Below are 24,394 nucleotides of genomic sequence, written 5' to 3'. Positions count from 1 at the left end.
GATAAATGTGTAGAAGAGAAAGAGGAGAATTTGGAGAAAAGGCTCACATGGGCTCTATGCAAAGAGGAATCTTGGAGTGGGACTGGTGAGCGTGTCTGGACACACGAGCCGTGCTCAGCTGCGTGTTGATGGCCAGGCCACGTTCCAGAAGGAGTCAGTGCAATTCTGTATGAGGATGGGCAATGGCAGCACACAGGGGGATGGATGAGTCAGCACACAGGGGGATGGATGGGTCAGCACACAGGGGGATGGATGGGTCAGCACACAGGGGGATGGATGGGTCAGCACACAGGGGGATGGATGGGTCAGCACACAGGGGGATGGATGGGTCAGCACACAGGGGGATGGATGGGTCGGTTGTTCTCCACTCCCAGAGCAGTGGGCTTGAGTGACAGGTGCAGGGTTAGGCTGTGACAGGTGACAGAGAGGCAATTTCAAAGCTAAAATGGCCAAGTCAAGAGGTTTGGGGCAAATCCTGGGGAATAAAAGAGTTTACAAAGGAATCCTGTTTGGAATAACTCACTCACCCTGGGCGTGCAGTGCTTAGCAGAGAGGCAGACAGACACCCGAGGAAACAAGGTTGTGTGGCTGTAAATGTGGCTAGCGATTGGCTCAGATTCTTTGCCAGGTAATAATAAAAAGCGGAGGAAGGAGGGAGGGAGGGAGGGAGGAGGGCGAGGAGAGGAAGGGATGAAGGAGTGAAGGAAGGAATGGGGAGGGAGTTTGATGAGGGAAGAGGGAGGCAGGGAGAGGGAGGAGGGGAGGGAGGAGGAGGAGGGGAGGAGGGAGAGGGAGAAGGGGGAGAAGAAGGGAGAGGGGGAGGAGGGGGAGAGGGAGGAGGGGAGGAGGAGGGGGAGGGAAAGAGGGAGGCAGGGAGCAGGAGGAGGAGGAGGAGCGAAACGTCCTAGGCGCACCGTCCCGCGAATGCCCACTCCCCTCCCCCTTTCTTCTCCACCTAACGCCTATTTCAGTTTCCACTACTTGGGCAAAGGGACTCTGAAATGTGGGGAAAGCCCGGGCCCGGGGTAGAAAGTGGGGAGGAAGCAGACTACTTAGGGTCGCGGGGTCAGGCCTTCCTGAGGCCCCTGGGGGCCCCGAGCGCGCCTCTCCTCGCCGGTCTCGGCCTGCTTACACCTGACGCCCACCTGCACGGAGGGAGCGGGCGGGGAGCTGTGGACCGCGGGGGCGCACTCCTAGGGGTCCCGCCCGCGGGAGACCCGGGGATCGCTCGGCGTCGCGCTCCCCGGAGCGCCCGGGCGCGCGGCCGCTCAGACCTGCCCACTGGCCCTGCGCCCGGCCCCCCTGTCACTCACGCAGCTCCCAGCCAATGGCGCGGCCTCCTGTCACCCTCACCCCACCCCTCGGGGGAGCGCGGGGAGGGAGGTCGGCCCGGCCCTGCTGGCTGCGGCCGGAGTTGAATGATTGAACTTTCCGGCGGAGTTGCGGCGGCCGCGCGGTCCCCAGCAGTGCGGCCCCGGCGCGGAGCTGGGAGCCTCGGCCAGCGCCCGGCGCCCGCGCCCGCCACCCGGAGCCATGGTGCCCCGGGCGCCCGGCGCGGCCCTGACCCTCTGCTTCTGGCTGGCGGCCTCCGGAGGCTGCTTGGCCGCCGGCCCCGGCGCGGCTGCCGCGCGGCGGCTGGACGAGTCGCTGTCCACAGGGAGCGTCCAGCGCGCCCGCTGCGCCTCCAGGTGCCTGAGCCTGCAGATCACGCGCATCTCCGCCTTCTTCCAGCACTTCCAGGTACGCGGGGCGCCCGCGCGCCCGGTCCTCCCCCGGCCGCGGTGGCCGAACTTCTCGCCCGGCTCCGCGAGCTGCCCGCGGCTTTCTCTCGGCGTGGATTTTACAGCCGGGCGCTCCGACCCGCCTTCGCAGCCTCCCCCGGCTGGCGAACGACCAGGAGCCCGCAGCCTCTGCTCCCAGCTCCCTCCTTCCCTGAGGAAAGTCAAAGGCAAAGAGTCTGGGGAGGAAGAGCAGTTTTGTGGGAGACGAGGGTAGGGCAGTGGATTCGTGCGTTTCCCAGGACTGGAGCGCGCCAGACCGCCCGGGCGAGTCCCGCAAACTCTCGGGCGCTCCGGGACCCTCGCAGGCGCCGGCGCTGGGAGCCAGTCTGGGAGGCGGGCCAAGCTGCGCCCGGAGACCCGCGCGACGTGCCGGATTCCCGCAGGTGCCGGCGGATCGGCACTTTGTCTCGTCTGAGCTGTGGCTTGTTCACTCGGCTGGCCCGGAGCGCCACCTTCGCGCCCCCAGCCAGGCACTGGGCCGAGTCGTGTGTTCCAGCATTTGTGTGAGCGTGTGTTGGGGGGGGTGTGTGCTTGTGTGTGCGCGCCTCCACTCGGAGTCCCAAAGATCCAAGACTATTGCTGAGGCTAAGGAAAGAAAGGCAGGGGATGCAGGATTTAGCGGAGACGAGTCCCAGGTCTTCCCCAACCCAGCGGGTTCTCGCAGCTAGAGGGCAGAGGAGGGTGCGCGCAGGCAGGAGGCTCCGGGAGCCGCACGCCCGGCGCCTGGGCATTGCCGGGACCCTGCACGGTGGCGCGGGCCCCGCGGGACTTGCGCTGAGACCCTGGTGCCGGGGGGCGCGGGTCCAGCCGCTGCCTTCCGCAGCCTAGCGGAGAGCGCGAGCTCCGAGACCATCCTTCACGCGCCCATCTCTGTCCTCTGCCAGCCACCCGCCCTCTCCTTCTCGCCTCTATCCTTAGGTGCCCACCTGTTCCAAGCTCCCAGATTCTCGCCTCAGGGAAAACTGCGGAGGTGGAGAGGAGGCGCCGGGCTCCAGGGCCCCCAGGTCGGGCGGGGGCTGGAAGCCGAGCACTCTGCTCCGGAACGAACCGCGCGCCCCTCCCGCCGGGCGGGTACACCGGCCTCCAAGGGGTCCAGGGCATTGAGCTGTCCGCGCGGGCCATGTGAGTGCCGGTGGAGTTAGGGCGGATTCCCTGCAGCCCTAGGGATGTTCTTCGTGCTAGTAGCAGGAAAAGAGCTCAAGACTGGGACCTGCAGAGACGGAGCCGGCGGGTGCAGCTGGTGGGTGCGGACTTAGTAGTTCCGTTTGTTCTAAGGCAGAGAAGCGGCGTCTAGCAGGGGCAGGAGACCTGCGGCCTCAAGGCGCGGTGTGGCCTCCCTGGCCCCCAAGGGCAGCCCCACTCCGAATCCAATTTCTCTATTAAAAGAATTTGTTCTGTAGAAATGGAGTGCGGTCAAGAGTGTGCACTCAGAAAGTCACACGTGGCCCCAAGGCTACAGATTCCCTGTGGGTTTCCAAGAAAGGGAGTCTCTGGGGTGCTCTCCTGGGTCTTCAGGGAAGGAAAAACCAGTGCTCACCTCCTGCAGGGAAATACTGGGAAATTGTAGATAGAGACAGGAGTGGGCCAGTTCCCAGGCACCTGGTTTCGTAACACCCTCCCCGCCCCCAGCCCCCAGCCACTTTCCTGAGAAGACATTTTATGCACGGGAAACAAAACGAAACAGCACAGGCCATTCCCCAGGAAGAAGAGTATCATCTTTCCCTTTTCCCCCCTTTTCATTGAATTGTCAGTTGTTGTAATTTATTTGTTTTACAGTTTCAGTGGCTAAAGAAGCAGTTTGGATCGAGCCAACCTCCATGAAAGGCTTTCTGTGGTCTCTTTGGCGTGAATTCTCTTCTGAAGCAAACTGCCCACAGAGTGAACATTGCCAGACAATCCTGATTACATTTTAATTAGCTGGGGGTGAAATCAGCTGCAAATTACTCAGTTAGGACTTGGTAACTGCTGTGTTTGTCATCAATTGCAGAGCCATTCTGCCAGGATTCCCCTAACCTGATCATGCCCAGCCTAGTTATCTAAATCGCAGGGATGAAGATTTGAAAAGACAGAAACATACTCTGTTTATAAAACTCCAAGCATCCCTGTCCCCCACCTCCTGCTTTAAAAAAAAAAAAAAAAGAAATAATTAGGAGGATGGTGGAGGAATCGGTTTGCAGCCAGCTTGTGACACTATGTGTGGTATTTGTTTATTTATATGTGGAGGCTGGTCTATAGGAAATTGTAGGAAGAGCCCCTCTGTCAGGGTCACCCTACACGGGAGGCCTGCAGGTGAGGGCAGGCAGAAGGCTGCTTCTGGGTTGGGGCCTGTTCACTTGCACAGCCTAAGGCCTCTTTTTAAGGCTGGTCTCACCTGCAGCCTAGGTGCCAGGAAGGTGTGTCACAGTGCCATGTCGGCTGCTCCACCTGGGCTCAGAAGAACCTCACCTGTGCACTCAGGGTGTAAGCAGAGACTCAGAGTCCTCACTGCAGGCACCTGCTGGAGGGGCCCTGGGGAGCAGGCTGGCATGTCATGGTCTGCAGCCAGAGTCCCCCAGTCTCTTACACTGCCCCGCCCGGCAGCCCCTAGGCAGAAAGGCTGCAGGGCGATGCAGGTTCCTGGTGGCTCCAGGTCTGTGGGCTGCTTCTGCTCCACCTGCACATGGTGGCTGCCAGCCATGGCCCCAAACACCAGGGACTCAATACTGACTCCAAGGGTTGGGAAAGGGGCTGTGGGATACCTGAGTTGCCAGACAGTGCCCCTGACCTGGAGGAGCTTAGAATGTCAGACTGAATGGAAGTGAGTCCTGGACCCATCCAGTCACTATTGAGTGCCGCCCTTCGGTCATGGGAAGAGATGGTGCACGCCTGCACCTCCCCCGATATTGGTATGTGATGCTTTGTGCAGGGTGTTTGCACATAGTCATTTCAAGTTCATGGGTGTAATATACGTTTGTGTGTGGCTAAAATCCTGCCAAATGAGGTGGTTGGGAAGGATATCCTTTTTTTTTTTTTTCTATTAGCCAGCAGAATGAAGTGTTCTGAGTCATGAGAATGCACCTGGGAGGTGGGTGTGGAGCCAGGGTCTGTGGCTTGTGGGTGCAGAGCTTGGGCAGATCCCACCACCCTCCTGAGCGTCAGCCCCTCATGTGCTGAGCAGCAGATAAGTGCCCACCCTGCAAGGAGGGGTGGGGGAACAGGATAACACAGGTGGCGGTAATAAAGGTGGTCACACTGGCCAGGGGATTGGTAAGTGCCGGCTGGCCGGTCTTCTAGGGGTTTCACAAGTACTGGTCTCACTCAAGCCCCGAAATACCACAAGTGGCAGGAGCTAAAATAATTTTCTAATAACACATGATAGAAAAAGGTGCCAGGAAGGTCAGTTATCCGCACAGCTCCCCAGCACTGGGTTTGGCTTCCCAGTCATGGGGGGCTGCCCGATTCTGGATTCTATTCTTAGGATTTTACTGGTCAGTTGGTTAATTTACTTCGGGACTAACTACCTAATTTTCAGGCCTGGTGTGAAATAATAATGTGAAGCCTCTTATTCAAATAGTGCACAAAAGAGTGTTTGTTAAAGGAACTAAAATGTGCAACTTTTTCCTCTCTGCCATGGCTTCTTTTGACTTCTCATGGTGTTTTAAATCTGCTTTTCTTTCTTGTTCTCAAAGGAAAATGTAAATGTGAGATCATTAGAAGGCTGCTTACTCTTCATTTCTCTGTTGTTCAGGGCCAGTTTTATGTGCAAATATGAGAGCATTTGTCCCTGGAAGGAGCCTCAAGATGGCCAGAAGGGACCAGCAAACCAGACTTGGGAATGTTGGGAGGAGCAAGAGGAGGAGGAGGATCCCCCAGGCTTTGGAGCGTGTCTCCTGGGCTCTCCACAAGGGGATCTGGAAGGTGCCTGGAGCCTTGTCCCCACCAGCAGGACCAGGGAGGAGGAGGGCTGGGGTTTTGGCTGTGAATGTCCCCACAAATGTAAGGCATGAAGTCACTCTCCAGTTAAAGGAGATTCACCTAAAAAGAGACAAGGCTCATCTGCTGCTCTTGGTGACAAGGCCCCAGGTGCCTGTAAGGTCCCTTTGCTCAGTGCCCACTAGGCACACCTCAAAGCCTGGGTTGCCCCTTGCAGGGCCTGGTGCTGGGTGCAGGCAGGGTCCGGCGGGGCAGGTACACGGTGCAGAGTCCTGGCATGGTGGTGTCCTGTAGCACCAGGGTGTGTTTGGTGAGTGGCCAGTGAGAGTCAAAGACTGGGCAGGGCGGAGGCTGTGGCCCTGGAACACCCACCTTCTAGAAGGTTGCCATACACGTAGAATCCCATCAATTGCAGATGGGACCAGAGAGCCACAGGAAGGCCAGAGTCCAGCAGCGGGCAGAGGACGGGACTTGGTCATGACATGTCTCAGTAAGTGTGAGCAGCCCTGGGACCTGATCGTTCTCTGCCTGTGTGTCCTCAACGTGGGCTCAAGAGAATAACGTTTGAGAAAAAATAGTCGAGTGCAAGAGAGGAGGGCAGGCGTGTGTGTGTGTGTGTGTGTGTGTGTCTGTTTCTTTGCCAGATTTTGGGGAGCTGGGAAGAAAGTGGATGGACTCCTGTTGGAAGATAAATAGCAGGCATTGGCAGTCTTTGCCCTAGGGTTCTAGAACTTTATTAGTGTTAAGAGATGCCTCCTTAATGGGACATAATTCACCCCGTAAAGTACCACTGATAGGCTCTCTTAGGTAGCTGATTAGAAAGGAGGCTTTTCCATAGCAGTAATTGGAAGCTGTTTGTTTTGGCAAAAAGGAGAAAGAAGCTGGCAATTAGCTCACTCTAACTTGGAGGACTGGCCTCTCTCCCCCAAGGAAAAATAAACAAACAATTAGCACATCAAAAACCAAGTTGTTACAAATCAACCCCAGGCTCACAGATCTCAGAGGAGTGGTTTTGAGTGACTTTACCCAGCCCTGGTGATAAATCAGTTTAACCTGTACTGAGTTTTTAAGTTATTTGCCTGGATGGCCCAGCACATAGTCACCAGGAAAGAAAGGCTGTGATCCAATTTGGTTTTCCCATTTCCTGATGTGTGTCACTGCATTTGACTTAAAGGAAACATTACACTCTTCATTGCAAAGTTTAGGTTTTCTTTTCTTTTTTTTTTTTTAAATAGAGTTTCTCCTCAAACATGATTTGAAAGCCTATCTTACTGTGATTATAATAGAACAATTTAAAATTACAGAACTTTTTATTAACTTTTATTTATTTATTAACTTTTCATTTCTTCATGTACCATATAAAATACATATGTGTCTATATCTGCATATATAGGGTATTATATTTGCATGTGTGTGTGTTTGTATGCTTAAATTTAGAAGGTAATATCGTTGGTGCACACTTAAAACTTTTTTTAACAGATAAAAATGTCCCCACTTTTAAAAACTTAATCATAAATTCGGTGGTTACGATAGTTATCTGACATGAATTCACGTATTTCATTCTGTAGTCTACCTTATGTTTTAGTGAATGTATATACAATGTTAGGATTAAGGCAGAAAAACTTATGCAAGTGTTAGTGGGTGCTACTTGTATTAAGTCAGAGACCAAGAAGTATCTAGGCATAACTTGCTACTGCTTTTCAGAAATTTGACTGTCACACAATTTTGAGGGTGGGGGCTTGGAACAGCAATCGGTAAGGCGCAGGCATATTGTCAAAAGGCATTTTATTTATGAAATAGGACCAGAAAACACCAAGAGTGCCCCATTGCAAAGGCTGTGTAAGTGAGCGGATCACAGCTTTGGCCTCAGCTCACAGAACGTTAGGGGTCTGAAGTTGGCCACCTTCCAGCATTTCTGTGTAACTTACTCTGGGCTTTGTATTTTAAAAGCATGTTGTCTGTCAACATATGGCATGTATTAAGTATGACCTAGTTTCTCCTCTACACTAATCAAAGATAGCCATAACTCTTTCAAGCCTCCGATCTGCAGGAGGTCCGCCCACATGACCAGAGTTGATTGATCAAACTAATACTTGTGACGTTTTAGTTACCTTTGTACCATCATGTTAGGACAACCTATCATTTCTTCTGGCTTTTCTGAAATATTTGAAAATAGATCGAAGACACCAGTGCCTTCTCTAAGAGGTGCAGTCGGTGACCTCCTGCCTCTCACCCGCCCTCCCCCTGCGGCTACCGTATCAGCTGCTAATAGCTTACAGCTGCTCCCTTTCAGGGGCTGACCTCAGGGCCCATGGACACCGTCCTGCCAACAAGGTGATGCATCCTGCTGCCTTGATGTGGGTAAGCCCTGGCGACTGGTGCTCTACTAAGGGGATATAGGAGCTCAGCCCCCTGCTGGAATCAACTCTGCATTGCGTGTTCAAGCCCACCCAGGTCTTCAGCTGAGATCTCATCCCTTCTCGGGACCCCCACTTGCCCTCTCCTGCATGGCCCACTTTCCTTCTGCTGAGAGCTCCCTCCCACCCCCAACATATCACAAGTCCACGACACCCCATTCCGATCTCTGCTTGTAGTAAACCCAATCTAAGACGTCTGCCTTCAGAGACACGTGATCCCATTCAACACACTCGTATTTCCAGAACAGGCAACTTAGAGAAACAAATTGTTTAGGCACATAGTCGATAGAAGACGCGGGAATAGAACTCAGCCTCAAACTTCTACTGTCCTTCAAAAACAGATCCTGGGAGTGTATGCAGACTGTGAAAACCCACTTTAAATTAAGAAACACTTAGATTCAGAACATTTTCTGTTATTTTTGAATTTGGTTTCTATCTATCTCCTGATGATTTCAGCGAAAGATTTCAAGTCTTGGACCCAGTATATAAGTACATCATTATCCAGAGTTCAGTGAAATGTGAAACTCTTTACTCTCTAGGTAAGCCTGAAATAGTTGTGTGGTGCACAATTGATGAGGAGAAAAGAAATCCTTTAGCCACTGCCCTCCCCAGCAGGCCTTGGAAGAAGGCAGAGGTGACCAAATAGTTCAGGTCCACTGACATTACAGTTACTCAGAAGGAAACCCAGGAGCTCTTTCCCTGGGAGCTCTACAACCTGAAATTCCTTCTACACTCCTAAAGTTTCACACATTGTTTCTAAGGGGTGAGGAGAGACATTTTCCCTGATGGTAGAGAGAGGGGGATGAAGGGAGTGATCCCAGACGGCCAATAAATAAAGATCACCCAGAAACAATTAAGAAAGCTGTGTTTGTGGCTCATTTTATTTTATTTTTTATTTTTTGAGACGGAATCTCACTCTATCACCCTGCATAGAGTGCCATGGTGTCATAGCTCACAGTAGCCTCAAACTCCTAGGCTCAAGTGATCCTCCTGCCTCAGCCTCCCAAGTTGCTGGGACTGCAGGTGCCCACCACAATGCCTGGCCAGTTTTCCCATTTTTAGTAGAGACGGGGTGTTGATGTTGGTCAGGCTGGTCTTGAATGCCAGAGCTCAAGTAATCCACCTGCCTCAGCTTCTCAGAGTGCTAGGATTGCAGGGTGAGGCATCTTGCCTGGCTTATGGCTCATTTTAGTGTCAACCACAGAGTAAGTGCTGGATGTTTTCCTCATTTTGTTTTAAATCACTGATTTAAGCATTTTCATGTATTTCAGCTCATTTCAATGGATTGCTACAGTTTCAAGGTTGAGACAATAACCCTCCCCCCCCCACACACTCCCTGTCCATGGGACCTGTGAGTATAGTTGGGGCTCAGAGGTGCTTGTAAAGCACCGTCTTCAGTCCAAAAGTGAGTGCTGAGAGAGAGTATTTTGTATGAGAGCACAGAGGAGGGGCTCCCCCTTTTAGGGAAAGTGTCACAGGGGAGATGATACTCGAGCAAACATCAAAAACTGAGTTATTCCAGCCTGCAACGTGAGTAAACCCGCAGCACCTTGCACCCGTGTGCTCTGTGTGTTGGGGGCAGTGTCCTCAAGGGACTGATGCAGCCTCAGCTTCTCAGCCCATCCTGGCTGTGGGATCCTGTGAGTTAAGGGAACAGACAGCCTCAAAGCTCAACTCCAGTGCTGTCCAGGCCAGGTTAGGAGCGTGCCCAGGCCACCCTGCTTAGAGGTGTGTCTGTAGTTCTTGCTTCCTGCTAATCATGTTGAATCTCAGCTCTAAGACCCTCGGCCGCTCCCCTGAGAAAGAGCCCAGGTGGGCACGCTGGGGAGGCGTGAGCAGTGCTCACTCTTGACCTATAACCGCCCCCTAGTCCTGAACCAGTGGGGTGGAGCTGACCTTAGAAGCCCCTCTGGTGACTGAGCTGCATGAATAGATGTTTACCATTGCGTTTCGTCGTGTTTTGGAGTTGACAACATCATTTCACTATAAAATGTCTATTTGACCTTCATAACAGCGTAGCCAGGACAGGACTGTTGTGTTTCTGCTCCAGACGAGAAAAACGAAGCTCTGACAGTGACCTCACGTCAGAGACTCAAGCCCGGATTGTCACATTCCTACATATTTATACTAAATGACCCCCCTACATCTCAGTGTGTTAGCAGTGAGAGAAAAAGCGGAAATATCAACTGGAATGTGACTAGAGTCAGTGGCAAGGGAAGCAGGGCCATAGTCCTCACTCTGTCCTGGGCTCCTGGAGGCAGCTTGCCATGACAGGGTGGCAGAGGTGCAGAGTTCACTAGTGTCATACAAAAAGCCTTGAAAAATGTCAGTCCATCAACACCATCCCCTGTGGACACTGGTATCCACCCACATCCCTCCTCCAATCAGTAAGAATCCATCAAAGCCAATTACCTTCCAGGTCTCTCCATATGGAGGACCAGCCCACGGGCATGCACGTCCTGCCTGGAAGAGAATTCTTTTCTACTGGACCAAGGAAAGACATGTTAAGCAAATTGCTGCAACAAGTTGTTGGAGTGAGGGAAAAAAACTATTACAAGCACGAATCATCTTTTGTATCCTTTTATACAATCGGTTAACACATTGTCACCAGTATTGACATTGCTCAGGTGAAGAATTTTTTTTTTTTCCAAATGGTAGGTCTACTTCTAGCTCTGTGAGGGCTCTCCATACGGTCTTCATGGAGGTTGTACTGATTTGCAGTCACACCAAAAGTCTATAAATGTATCTTTTTCTCTGCATCCATGCCAGCATCTGTTGACTTTTGACTTTAATAATGGCCATTCTTTCAGGACTAAAGTGGTATTTTTATTATTATTATTTATTTATTTATTTCAGGTGAAGAATTTTGTTTTTCTGTTTACAAATCGCCTTTGTCCACCGAAATCTCCATGTGTTTAACGAAATAGCCAAGTTTATTATTATAATTTTTTTTATTTCAGAGGGTACAGATGATTAGGTTACCATGTTTGCATTTGTTTGTAGAGTCCCTGTTGCAGTTGTGTTCCACACCCAGGAGGTGTACCATGTACCTGACGTTGTGCCTGTTGGGTGGGAGCTCACCAACCCTCTTTCCTCTTCCCTCCTCTCCTCTCCAGTCTCCTCCCTCCCCATCTTGAATTGAATTGAGTTTTTCTCTTGTATGGGAGTTGCCCACTGGCTTCATATTAGGATTGAGTGTATCGGATGCTTGCTTTTCCATTCTTCTGATACTTTACTAAAGAGAATGTTCTCCAGTTAGCAAAGTTTGAGATCCTTTCAGAAATGGCCTCCCGAGAGCGGAACTCCTTGACACCCAGGTGGATGTCTGCCGTCTGTGAATAACAAGCATCTCAGTGCCCTCACTCGTGGCGGCCACGTGCGTGCGGTGAGCAGACGTGTTTGGAGAGTTCGTAAGTGGTAATTGTAGCTTACACGTCTGTGACGGCGCTTTCGTGTTCCCTCTCTTCCCCTTCGTTTGGGGTTTGGATGTGTGTGTGTTTATACTGTATGATTCTTTCCAGCATCTCTGTAAAATATGAAAGTTGGGCAATGAGAAATTCCAAGAAAAGAAGACAGAATGGTAAAGATGTGAGGAACTGGGGGTCTTGAATCCCCAAAGTGTTAAAACTTATCCTCAGGGGAATCTGAGAAACAGTAGCCCCAGAGAGGAGAAGATTAAATAAAGCTCTCAATTCTCATTCTGTTTACCCTTTAGTTTTAAATTGTTACTTTGTCATTCAGTAAACTGCTTTAAGTTATTAATGCCCTACCAAACTGAGAAACTAATATTTTGTGAGCGAAGTCAGGAATTTAGAACTGTCTTCCATCTTCTTTCTCTGATAGATAAGGCGGCACTTTGTTACCACATAATGTACGGCGCTCTGAATTTTTATTTTAGGCAAGTATGTTTTCTACTTTAAATGTACATAATCTCAAATCACCTTAGGAGAACAAAACTATTTTTTCCCTGCTTCTATATGGTATCCATTATCCCTGATTACATTTTAAATTTCATAGTGAATTTCTGGTTATAACCAGAGAAGTGATAATTCCCTAACTCTGAAAATGAAAACAGAACAAGGTCTATTTAATTAAAGGAAACACATTAATCTTGCAACATAATCCATCACCTTCCAAGAATGTGATCAATCCCCCTAGTGTTTGGGATGAGAGAACTGGTGGGAATTCATTTCCTTGTGACATTTAGAGATGTTTTTGTGCATTTTTGTTTCAAGTTGTGGTTAGATTCTGATGCATTAATAATTCATATGTTTGGAACACACCACATGTTTTTTGCTGTTCCTCCTTCTCTCTGATGTAAATGAGCTGCCTATCTAACGAGGAGCGATGCGGATTACATTCTTAATTGACCGATTCTCTGGAGCAAAGGCTGACAGAGCTGAGAAAGTCTCAGTGCAAAGACACGTAAACTTTCCCCATCAAAGCTGATTTCACCTACTCACTCTGTCCCTGCTGTGTTACTGTCAGTGGTTTATTCAATGAAAGTTTATTAACTCAAGTTTAACTCTCTGATAATGCCTAATTGCCAGAGACAGCCCTGTCGAGATGTATACAAACATGCCAGCCCCTGTCTTTAGATATTAACACTATTAGAAGGAAAAGGACTCCTTTGAAATCTACATTCTTTGTTGTCTTGTGTAGTAAAGCGGAAAGAAAACTGACAAAAACTGGCAAACTTAAAATTCCAAGAGCTATTTTTGAACAGGATATACGCGGTGTATTGATGTGTGTCGCACCACCCCTGGGACGGCTCCAAGTACTGTTCTTACAAACCACATGCACCGAGGAGCCTTGTATCTTAGGGACACGGGTGTACGGATGAACAGACTCCACGGAACACAAACACCAAGCCCATTACAGTCAAGAGCGAGCACCATTACTAATCATAATCCCCACATCGGGGACTGTGGAAATCTCCATGCAAACAATTTTGGGCATGTACTCAGATTCCCCCCTGGGATTCAGGGTCCACTATTTTTCCCTGCTTCTGCTTCTTATGTTTTATCCCTTGCTTAGTGGGGGTTTCCCCACATGAACCATGAAAACAAGGGGCTGAGGACCACCCTGCCGTGCAGAGCTGCCATGTCAACCAGCCACGTGGGTCCCCCACTCCTGTCCAGCAGTTCTGCCATGTGCATGAAGCCAGAGTGGCAGGTTACGTCATAGCCTTGGGGCCTGCCCTCTGCACTTGAAACTAGTAATTCCTCTGTTGACAACAAGAATGCCACGTGTTTGCAGAAGGGGCTGATTCCTTTCAGGAGGAGTGAGAAGGAAACAGGAGGCCAATTGCTGTGCAAATGTTTTGCCAAAGGAGTTTCTTTCATTTTGTCTGTGGCAGGGAAGAACAGAGAAGTCCCCCAGGGTGGTGGCCACCCTTAAAAATACTATTGTTTGAGTGGGCACTTTATTCCCATTTCCCCTTCTGTGTTTTGGGCTTTTAAAGCTGTTTGGAAAGAGAGCTTTGCCTTTGAAATGTGAAATGTGTACCCCGAAACCCACAGATCTTCTGGTTGCTCTTGGGATCCAGTAGGCCCTTCGCCGAGGGGTGGCGGACGTGCCCATGGTATCTTTGAGTAGAAAGACATTCTCTTTCTTTTCTTTCCATTTTTTCTTCCTTCCCTTTCTCTCCCCCTTTCCCTGTCCTTCCTTCTTCTCCCTCTCTTTTTCTTCTTCTTCTCTTTTTAATTTGACATTTGGCTGGGCCATTTTGAAAGCAACACAGCCAAACCTGGTCGATCGTTCCAGAGATGGCCTACATCTGGGAAGTTTCTTTTTTCTTTTTTTCCTCTTTTGGGCCAGAGTCTAAAAGAAAGCAGAGAACATCTTTTTATTGTTTTTGTTATTTCCACATTTTTATATCCAGACTTATGAGCTCATGTCCTCACAGCTGCAAGGAAATTAAAAAAAAAAATGTGGACAGAATATATTCATTGGGTAAGTGTCAAGATCGCCATAGAAAACCAAAGAGTTAGAGGTGAAACTGCATTCACGCAGACATCCGTCTGAGTTTCCATCTTTCTATCATCCAAGAGTCATGGCGTTGTGCAATTTTTTAAACCTATTTTAACAGGGCAGGATTTGGCAGGTTCTAGATCCATTTATTATATGATGCCACAATTTGAAAGAAGGAAGAGTTTCCTTTTGTAAAGAACCTCATGAAATTAGGGAAGGAGTTTCGTTTCCTTGTATTTGGCTGTGTCTGTGCACATCTAGCTCAGGGGTTCTCAGCGGTGGCACCGCTGACATTTTGAACCAGATTATTCTCATAGGGTGGGGGGCTGTCCTGTGCTTCTAGTAGTTGAGCCACAGAGCCCTTCGTGCTTACCCTCCCACCCCCAGCTCTACAAAACCATTGTCTCCAAACATTGCAGTCTGTATCCCAGGGAGGTGAGATTGCCTCTGTTGAAGGTGGTGTTCTAGTTCTAACTTTTTCCACTGCGTGTGTCTCTGGGTCTGTGTGAGGCGTCTCTACTTCAATATCTGTGTCTCTGTCTGTCTGGGTTTGTCTCTGTATTTTCTTTATTCTGTGGCAAATAGCTAGTAGTCACAGTGTTGGGGAGCTCCTTATTCTTAGGACACGCTGAGCGGCTGAGCTGCGTTAGCTCTTTCCAAGTACTGGCGTGGCAATGAAGACCAAGGCACACTCTTCTGCCCTGGAGGTCCTGGGTCTGGTGGCGAAGGATGGGTGCCCATAAAGAATGGTGGCACCAAGTGGCACAGGCTCGGGGGTGGCAAGCCACAGAGGGCCGTACTGCAGAGCCCGCAGTCTGAGGCCAGATAGCTGGAGCTGCAATCCAATTCTGTCCCTTTCCCACTCCTGGGTCTCTTCTGTGAGTGTGTCGGGAAGCCACACTGACACTGGGAGCCACAGGACATTGCTGTTTATAGCCAGAGGAGAAGGTTTGTGCCCTGACATAACCACACGAGGACAGGACACCCTGTGACATGTTCGTCTTCAAAATAAATACTCCATTAAGAAGCTCTCTCCCAAAGGAAAATAGCGTCATCTCTGTACTTAGCAGGGCTGATTCTGAAGACATGTGGAATTTCAGGATATTCACCTAAGGAATCTGGTGGCTTCCTGAATAGAAGAACAAACATTTGGTGATGCCCCGACTTTTCCTTCAAATATATAGCATGGGTATTTCTTTCGGTGGACTGGTCCTAAAGTCTCTTTTCCTTGGAACTTCTTTGCGAGGAAACTTCTTTTCCTTTCTGAAGACTTTTGCCTCTGACCTCTTTTTCAGACCATTTCCCTGCCCTGTGCCTTAGCTGTGATGTCAGTACCACTTTGTCAGGTTGTACTGTGATACCACACACAATTTCCTTAGAACAGAACCATAGTTGGCTCCACAGAAGTGCCAGCTGACTTGGGGACAGAGTCAGTGCAAGTGTGTGTCCCTTGGTTCCTTGGTGCTTCACAGTCTGGTCTGAGAGACCCCCTTCCCCACCACATCCTCCCAAAGGTAATTTAAAAATTTGTTTTTTTAATTTCAAAAACTTACCTTTTCAAATTTGTTTAAAAGTGCTCATTTCTATAGTTAGAGCATGAAATTCAGATCTCTTATGCATGCTTTTGCCCCTAAAAGATTTTCTATTCCCATATGATGCTTGGGAGTAGATTAAGTAGAATTTTAAATTGAAATTTGAAATCCTGGATAAATATTGTGTAAGGAGAAAAAGTCATTTAATTCCAGGTCATCTATGCAACCATGAAAACATAGCTGACTTCCCAGACACTGGGTGCTTATAATTCTGCAGTTTATACATTTTTCTTGGAATGAATGTATCTTTTCCTTTTTGCAAAGTAAGGTTTTTCTCCTTGGGGTTATTGCTCTTTCTCTCTTACGTCACATTTAATTAATCATGTTTCCTCAAGTGGTCGCTCATTAAAATATGCTATCTTTTGAAGTTTATATTAAAATAACCCAGAATCTTGATGAATGGGTTAGAATATCATATAAGTCAGGGCACACTGGACTACGAGGTGCTCTTTTTTAGTTTGATGAATTATTCTGCAGGCTTTAATAAATAACACATAAATTACCATAACAAAAAAGCTAATATATCATAAGGAAACAATGTGACAAAAATCCGACTCTTATTTATTAATTGTAAAGTCAATTACAACAGGGGCAACATGTATTTCTGGTAGTTTTTTCCTGCTCAGATTTCCCCTGCTGCAAATAGCACACAGCTAGACCAAGATTGCATCTCCCAAGTCCTTGTTGAGGGGGAGGGTTTGCTTTGCCATACAAATGGGTAACTATGGGGTTTACTGAACATATTCCAAAATGTGCCCCTACAATATTATGTAGGAAAACACATGAAAGTAATACTTTTCAGTAATAGGGCATTGTGTTTTTTAAATTAGATTTTGAAATGTTTATATTGATATTAGCTGTAGATCCTGGTACTCTCTTTGGCTACTCTTAATGCTTGTGAGGAATTAGCTTGGCAATGTAAAAGTAATCCCTAACCTCTGCTGGTGCACAGGGCAGATTCCAGGCAGTCATGTGCCTGGTGGGAATAGCTTATTATGCACAACAGATCTCACCTGGCAAGCCTGCAGCTGTCAAGTATCTGTTCTGAAAAACAATAGAGTGATTTAAGAGCCTGCTTCACTTTTTCTCCTTAATGTATCTCAGCAATAAATAGCATCTTTCTGCGGTTCCTTTTTGGGATGATGACCATAGTCTGAGGTGAGGATAGGACAGTGGAGGACAACTAGGTGTCCACAGCACTGGACATGGTTACCTGGAGTCTCTGTCTTGTAGAGGCAGAAACCGACATGTGCAAAGATTGATTAAGGACTTTACAAGGAAGAGCATTCTCTTTCAGTAACTAAAATCCTGTGGTACATGGGGAGGTGCCCGTGGCTCAAAGGAGGAGGGCGCCCGCCCCATATACGGGAGGTGGCATGTTCAAACCCAGCCCCGGCCAGAAAAAAAAAACAAACAAACCCACACACACAAAAAAAATCCTATGGTACACTTGTAAGATCTGCATGAAGGACTTGGTCATTTGCTTGGCAAATTTGCAGAGAGAAAAGAAAGACACACGTTTAGAATGTTTTCCATGAAAACATGGAAACATTTTCACACAAAGCAAAGGAAAATCAGTTCCTAGAGCAGTGGTTCTCAACTTTCCTAATGACGCAACCCTTTAATACAGTTCCTATGGGTCGCAACCCACAGGTTGAGAACTGCTGTCCTAAAGGGCGCTCTCAAGTTTTAGTGAGGATCAGACTCACCTGGCGGATTAGTAAAACAGCTCGCTGCTCCCCAACCCTGGAATTTCTGATTCTGCAGATCAGAGGTGACTCAAGAATTCAAGGGCTCCAGAGCTTCCAGGGGAGGCAGGTGTTCCTGGCTCCAGACTACGCTTTGAGAGCCAGGCCTTTAGGGTTATTCCTGGGGAAGCGCTGTCTCTGGTGCCTTCCTCCGCTTCCTAAGACGTGCCCCGTTCCAGCACAAAACTCTCCTTTCTCTGCCTGCCAGCTTGAATATTCTTCTTCGGGCTAGCCCCTTTTCTTTCAAGGTTACCTAAAATGTATTAAGTTTTCACCTTATGTATTAAGTAGAAGTCAGCTGCCCTGTCCTGACCAGCAGTGTCACTGCACACACATTGGGACTCTGCGCGCTCATCTGTCAAATGAGCAAGCTAGAATCACTCGTTGGCTGCCAAGTCTTCTGAGGCATGAATTTTGGTTCTAAAGTGAAGATGGATGAAGGGGCTGTGATCACTTTCTCGGAACACATGTGTTTAGGGAACGTGGATTTAGGATGAAGAGCCCTTAGCGGGAAGCTGGGAGGGAGAGAGTCCTTGGTAATCAAGGTGAAGTTTGAGCAAAGGCCTAGGCTTGGACAGGCCATCTCATCACAACTGTATGCATCTTCCATTCGCATTTAAGCAAGCTGTTTTCACCTCAAATGGACTAGTTGATCCTAAATAGTTTACATTATGTATAACTAACATCTGAGCCCCTTAGGGAGGGACAAGCCTTGTCAGTGACGTGGACAGGTGGGGGTGTCATCATGTCATCACACCATGATCTGACGTCTGCCGGAAGGTGGCAGGGAGGCCTCAGTTAAGAAATAAACACTGCTGGTGACTTTTTTTTTGTATTTATTTATTTATTATTATTAAATCATAGCTGTGTACATTAATGCGATCATGATGCACCATACACTGGTTTTATAGACCGTTTAACACATTTCATCACACTGGTTAACATAGCCTTCCTGGCATTTTCTTAGTTATTGTGTTAAGACATTCAAGAGAATCGCTTAAGCCCAGGAATTGGAGGTTGCTGTGAGCTGTGTGAGGCCACGGCACTCTACCAAGGGCCATAAAGTGAGACTCTGTCTCTACAAAAAAAAAAAAAAAAAAAAAAAAAAAAAAAAAAAAAAAAAAAAAAAAAAAAGACATTCACATTCTACATTTACTAAGTTTCACATGTACCCTTGTAAGATGCACCGCAGGTGTAATCCCACCAATCACCCTCCCTCTGCCCACCTCCCGCCTCCCTCCCCTCCCTCTCCCCTTTCCCCCTATTCTTAGGTTATAACTGGGTTATAGCTTTCAAGTGAAAGCCATAAATTAGTTTCATAGTATGGCTGAGTACATTGGATATTTTTTCTTCCATTCTTGAGATACTTTACTAAGAAGAATATGTTCCAGCTCCATCCATGTAAACATGAAAGAGGTAAAGGCTCCATCTTTCTTTAAGGCTGCATAATATTCCATGGTGTACATATACCACAATTTATTAATCCATTCGTGGATTGATGGGCACTTGGGCTTTTTCCATGACTTAGCAATTATGAATTGGGCTGCAATAAACATTCTGGTACAAATATCTTTGTTATGATGTGATTTTTGGTCTTCTGGGTATATACCTAGTAGAAGAATTATAGGATTGAATGACAGATCTATTTTTAGATCTCTAAATGTTCTCCAAACATCTTTCCAAAAGGAATGTATTAATTTGCATTCCCACCAGCAGTGTAGAAATGTTCCCTTTTCTCCATATCCACGCCAACATCTCTGGTCTTGGGATTTTGTGATATGGGCTAATCTTACTGGAGTTAGATGGTATCTCAAGGTAGTTTTGATTTGCATTTCTCTGATGATTAAAATCGATGAGCATTTTTTCATATGTCTGTTGGCCATGTGCCTGTCTTCTTCAGAGAAGTTTCTCTTCTTGGCAATTTCCTTCTTAATCTCATCTCTGACCCAGCTATCATTCAGCGTAAGGTTATTTAGCTTCCATGTTTTTGTATGAGTGTGTAGATTCCTGTTGTTATTGAGTTCAACTTTTATTCCATGGTGGTCCGAGAAGATGCAAGGAATAATTTCTATTCCTTTAAATTTACTGAGTTTAGACTTGTGACCTAAGATGTGATCAGTTTTGGAGTATGTTCCGTGGGCTGATGAGAAGTATGTGTATTCAGTTTGGTTGGGATGAAATGTTCTGTAGATGTCTGCTAAATCCAAATGTTGGATAGTTAGGTTTAAATCTAAAATTTCTTTGCTCAGCTTCTTCTTTTTTTCTTGTAGAGACAGAGTCTCACTGTACCTCCCTCAGGTAGAGTGCCATGATGTCACATGGCTCACAGCAACCTGTAACTCTTGGGCTTACGTGATTCTCTTGCCTTAGCCTCCTGAGAAGCTGGGACTACAGGTGCCTGCCACAACGCCTGGCCATTTTTTTGTTGCAGTTTGGCCGGGGCTGGGTTTGAACCCACCACCCTCGGCATATGGGGCTGGTGCCCTACTCACTGAGCCATAGGCGCCACCCTGCTCAGCTTCTTATTAGAGGATCTATCTAACACTGCCAAAGGAGTGTTGAAATCTCCGACTATTATGGAGCTGGAGGAAATAAAATTGCTCAGGTCTGTTAGAGTTGCTCTTATAAATTGAGGCGCATTCTGATTGGGTGCATAAATATTAATAATTGAAATCTCATCATATTGAATATTACCCTTAACAAATATGAAGTGACCATTCTTATCCTTCCTTCCTTTTATTGGTTTAAAGCCTATTGCGTCTGCAAATAGAATTGCAACACCTGCTTTTTTCTGATTACCTTTTGCCTGAAATATGGATGACCATCCTTTCACCCTGAGTCTATATTTATCTTTTAAGGTAAGATGTGACTCTTGTATGCAGCAATTATCTGGCCTGAGTTTTTGTATCCAGTCAGCTATTCTGTGCCTCTTTAGAGGACAGTTTAAGCCATTCACATTAATGGAGAATATTGATAAGTCTGGTAAAATTTTGGGTATAAAGTTTTTCGAAAGTCCAGTGGACATTTTTAATCCTTTCACCACTGTGGAAGTTGGAGTTTGATCAAAAGTTTCTGAGTGAGTTTACTTTTGTGGTAGAGGATTTGGCTGGTCAATATGGAGGATAGGTCTGAGAATATTCTGAAGAGCTGTTTTGGTTATGGCAAATTTCTTCAACATATGAATGTCATTAAAGTATTTAATTTCTCTATCATAAATGAAACTCAGTTTAGCTGGATACAGGATCCGGGGTTGAAAGTCATTTTGCTTTAGGAGATTAAAAGTCGATGACTACCCTCTTTTGGCTTGAATAGTTTCAGCAGAGAGATCTGCAGTCATTCTAATATTCTTCCCTTTGTAGGTAATAGATTTCTTCCGTTTGGCTGCTTTCAGAATTTTCTCCTTCATATTAACTTTAGTGAAGTTAATTATGATATGCCTGGGGGATGTCTTATTCGGATTGAGTTGTGCTGGGGTCTAAAACTGTCTGCTGTCTGAATTTCAGAATCTCTTGGCATGTCTGGAAAATTCTCTTTCATAATTTCATGGAGAAGGGCTCTGTGCCTTGCGAGGGCACGTCATCACTTTCAGGGATTCCAATGAGGCAGATATTAGCCTTCTTCGAATTTTCCCAGAGCTCTCTGTGAGAATGATCTGTTTTTGCTCTCCATTTCTCTTCCTCTTTGAGAGTTTGGGAGTGTTCAAAGGCTTTGTCTTCGATGTCAGAAATCCTTTCTTCTGCTTGCTCCACTCTGTTACTGAGGGATTCTACTGTATTTTTCAGATCTTTGAGGGCTGCAAATTCTTGGTTCGGTGCATCAAAATCTTTGGTGGTTTTATCTTTAAATTCATTAAATTCTTGAGACAGCTTTTGAATTTCTCCTCAAATTTCTAATTCTGACTTTTGAATTGCTCCTCGAATTTCTAATTCCAAATTTTCCTCCATTCTATTAATCTTGTTTGCAATCCAAATTCTGAATTTGATTTCTGACATCTCTGCCAGCTGTTTATGAATGGGATCTTCAGTTACATCTGCCATATGTTTCCTTTGGGGGTGGTGGTGGATCTATTCTGGTTATTCATGTTACCAGAGGTTTTTACGCTGATTCTGCCCCATGATTATTTAACACCATTTGACTTTTCCCCTGGAGCTTTGTCGTGTACCCATACAGCGCTATGGCCTGAGAAACTGGGGACCTGTTTGGTGTGGTGGGGCTAAGTGGTTCTGTCTTGTTTTCAGCTGGTCTCTGTTCGACCCTAGTGAAACAGTTACTCTGGGTTGAAGTCTCAGGGTGCCTGCATTTCCGTCCCAGATCTGTTCCTCAGTGGTTGCCACTTGAGAAGATGCCCGGCCTCCTCTGGTTGCCCAGGGATACAGGGGGTGTGGCTTCGGACTATCTGGTAGTGAGCCATATTGTTGCCAAAAACGGCTGCTGCTCTGCACCTCGGGGCACTGCCTCTCCTGTGTAGGTCCCTCTCAGCCGACTGTCCTCTCCTCAGTTCTGTGCCGCCGAATCAGCACTGACCAGCTGCAGTCTAGGGCCTGTCCACACCCCTCAAGAAATCACCCAAGAATCAGGACTCCTGGGGGACAGGCTTTCAGACCTCAGAGTGAGAGTGGAGGGGAGTACTGGGAGCTCAGAATTCCAGGTAGAGACTATATACAGTTATATACAGTTTTATGCGTGGCAGGAGAACCCTGTGGCACCCTATTAGGTGATGTAGGTCCAGTTTTTAGAGGGTTTCTCCTGTGGAGTATAGTGGGAGGACCTTTGAACTCTGCTTGTTTGTTTGTGGGGCATTCCAAGCTGTTCTCATGGGGGAAGGGACTCCTGTCTGCTTGGTGATGGATTTTGTACCTTTTGTTTGTATCCTTGGGGTCACAGCTCGCCTCAGCAGGGTTGATGTGCGTTCTTCAGTCTTCTGTCTTGGTGTAGCTCTAATCCACCAGGTTACTTGCTAAATTTCTGTCCTTTAACTCCCCTTCTGGACGGGAGCCTCCGTGGAAAGCTGGCTTCAGTCCGCCATCTTGTTGGGGCCTGGCACAACCAATGATGAGGCTCCTGAACACAGTTCCAGTTCTAACCCCAGGGCCAGTCCCACCAACTGTGGCAGCCTTGGCCCCAGTGAACTTGGCTGCTGTGTCAATGTCCCTTGAAATAGCACTGGTTTGGAAGCTGTGGCTAGGGACAAGTGAGGCCAGGGAACTTGAGGTTGCCAAGATGCTGAGGCTCTCATCTGTTCATGTCAGTGTCTCTGGTCATTTCAGCACCACCACAGACAGGGGTCGGCTCAGCAGCTGAGAGGTGCTCTTGATATGATCTGGGCAAAATCATATGGCAGCAAAGTACTCTGTAGAGTGTTATACTGCGTTATCACTAGCCAAGGAGGGGGTGGAGATGAACTTTGAGCAGGTGTACATTTTTGGGGGTATGAGGTCTGGCAGGAAACTGCTCCCAGTGCAGAGAAGACAGAGAGGGACAGGGCGGGAATCTGCTGGTGACTTTTGAAGCAAATTGTAAAGAAAAATATCCAAACATATATGTTAAGGTAAAAATTCTCAGCTGGGGTGCAGATTGAAGTATGGGCAAAGGAACACAGGGTTCTTGTTCCCTGGCTTTGATTTTTGTTAGTCACTCTTCATGGTTAAATGATGTCCCCTGCCACCCGTATGTTGATGTCCTAGGCGCCGGTGGCTCAGAAAGTGACCTTATTTGGAAGCAAGGTTATTGAAGATAGAACTAGTTAAGATGAGGTTGAACCCGAGTAAGGTTGGCCCCTAGTCCAGTGTGGCTGACGTCATGAGGAGAGGACAGCAGAACACAGCAGGCATAGACATGAGGACACAGGTGGGACACGAGGACACACATGCAAACTCTGGAATGCCGCCACAAACCAGGAACTGCCAGAAGCTAAAGGAAACTCAGGGAGCTGATTGTCCCTGAGCCTGTCATAGAGAGCACGGTCCTGCCCACACCTCCATCCCCACTCCCGGCCTCCAGCCTCCACTGTTCTCTCAGCCCCCACTTTGAGGTCTTTTGTCATGGCAAGCGAAGGAAGCTGATCCTTTTTTTTTTTTTGAGACAGAATCTCACTATGTCACCCTTGGTAGAGTGCTGTGGCATCACAGCTCACAGCAACCTCCAACTCTTGGAGTTAAGTGATTGTCTTGCCTCAGCCTCCCAAGTAGCTAGGACTACAGGCACCGGCCACAATGCCCAGGTATTTTTTGGTTGCAGTTGTCATTGTTTAGCACGCCCAGGCCGGGCTCTAACCCACCAGCCTTGGTGTATGTGGCTGGCGCCCTACTCACTGAGCTATGGGCACTGTGCCTACCTTTTCCTTTTGAATTATAAATAATGTTAAGAATGGTAAATGATGGTATGGGACTTTTAAGTCCCTTCATGTGGGGTTTAGATTCATAAACTTAGTTTAGTATAACCCTGCATTAAAATACTGTATGGAAGGGCGGCGCCTGTGGCTCAAGGAGTAGGGCGCCGGTCCCATATGCCGGAGGTGGCGGGTTCAAACCTAGCCCCGGCCAAAAGCCACAAAAAAAAAAAAATAAAATAAAATACTGTATGGATTATATATATGGATATTCTGCTTTGGAAGGACTAGAAGCAACCATATGATGTAGAAATTCATAAGACTGTTCTTATTTATAAGCAACTAAAAACCCTTTTTGAATTATTATATCAAAACTTCTTGAAGGCTCTTGGGATTCTGACTTCTCCACCGTGAGTGACATGATTAATATCCCTGAGGCAGGACTCCAGGTCTTTGACCCCATCTCCATTATTCCTCCTTGCGCCCTGAGTGTCGACTCAATGGCCTCTGCGTCCTGCCAGCAAGATTACAACTGTGATTTTTATAGATGGCCACAGCGGCCCTCGTAAACATCTCCTTGATGATCCCATATGAACATAATCCTTTTCATTTAAGAAGAGACGAGATTAATTTTCAGCCTGGA

General features: G+C 47.6%; 1 protein-coding gene across 2 annotated transcripts in view; it reads left to right on the top strand.

Moving 5' to 3' along the window:
- Positions 1-1,430: 1,430 nt before the first annotated feature.
- ANOS1 (anosmin 1) overlaps positions 1,431-24,394 on the top strand; it is a 165,023-nt gene continuing 142,059 nt past the window's right edge. Inside the window, exon 1 of one of the 2 annotated variants that reach the window (XM_053579480.1) lies at positions 1,431-1,740. In XM_053579480.1, the coding sequence (XP_053435455.1) occupies positions 1,534-1,740 (207 nt within the window). In that variant the 5' untranslated portion in view covers positions 1,431-1,533. The remainder of the gene's footprint in view (positions 1,741-24,394) is intronic. The other variant, XM_053579481.1, reaches the window with a different exon arrangement.

This window comes from Nycticebus coucang, chromosome X, assembly GCF_027406575.1.
Source record: "Nycticebus coucang isolate mNycCou1 chromosome X, mNycCou1.pri, whole genome shotgun sequence".
NCBI classification, from domain to species: Eukaryota; Metazoa; Chordata; class Mammalia; order Primates; family Lorisidae; genus Nycticebus; species Nycticebus coucang.
The sequence above is the reverse complement of the archived record's forward strand: the minus strand, read 5'-3'. Positions and strand labels throughout refer to the sequence as shown.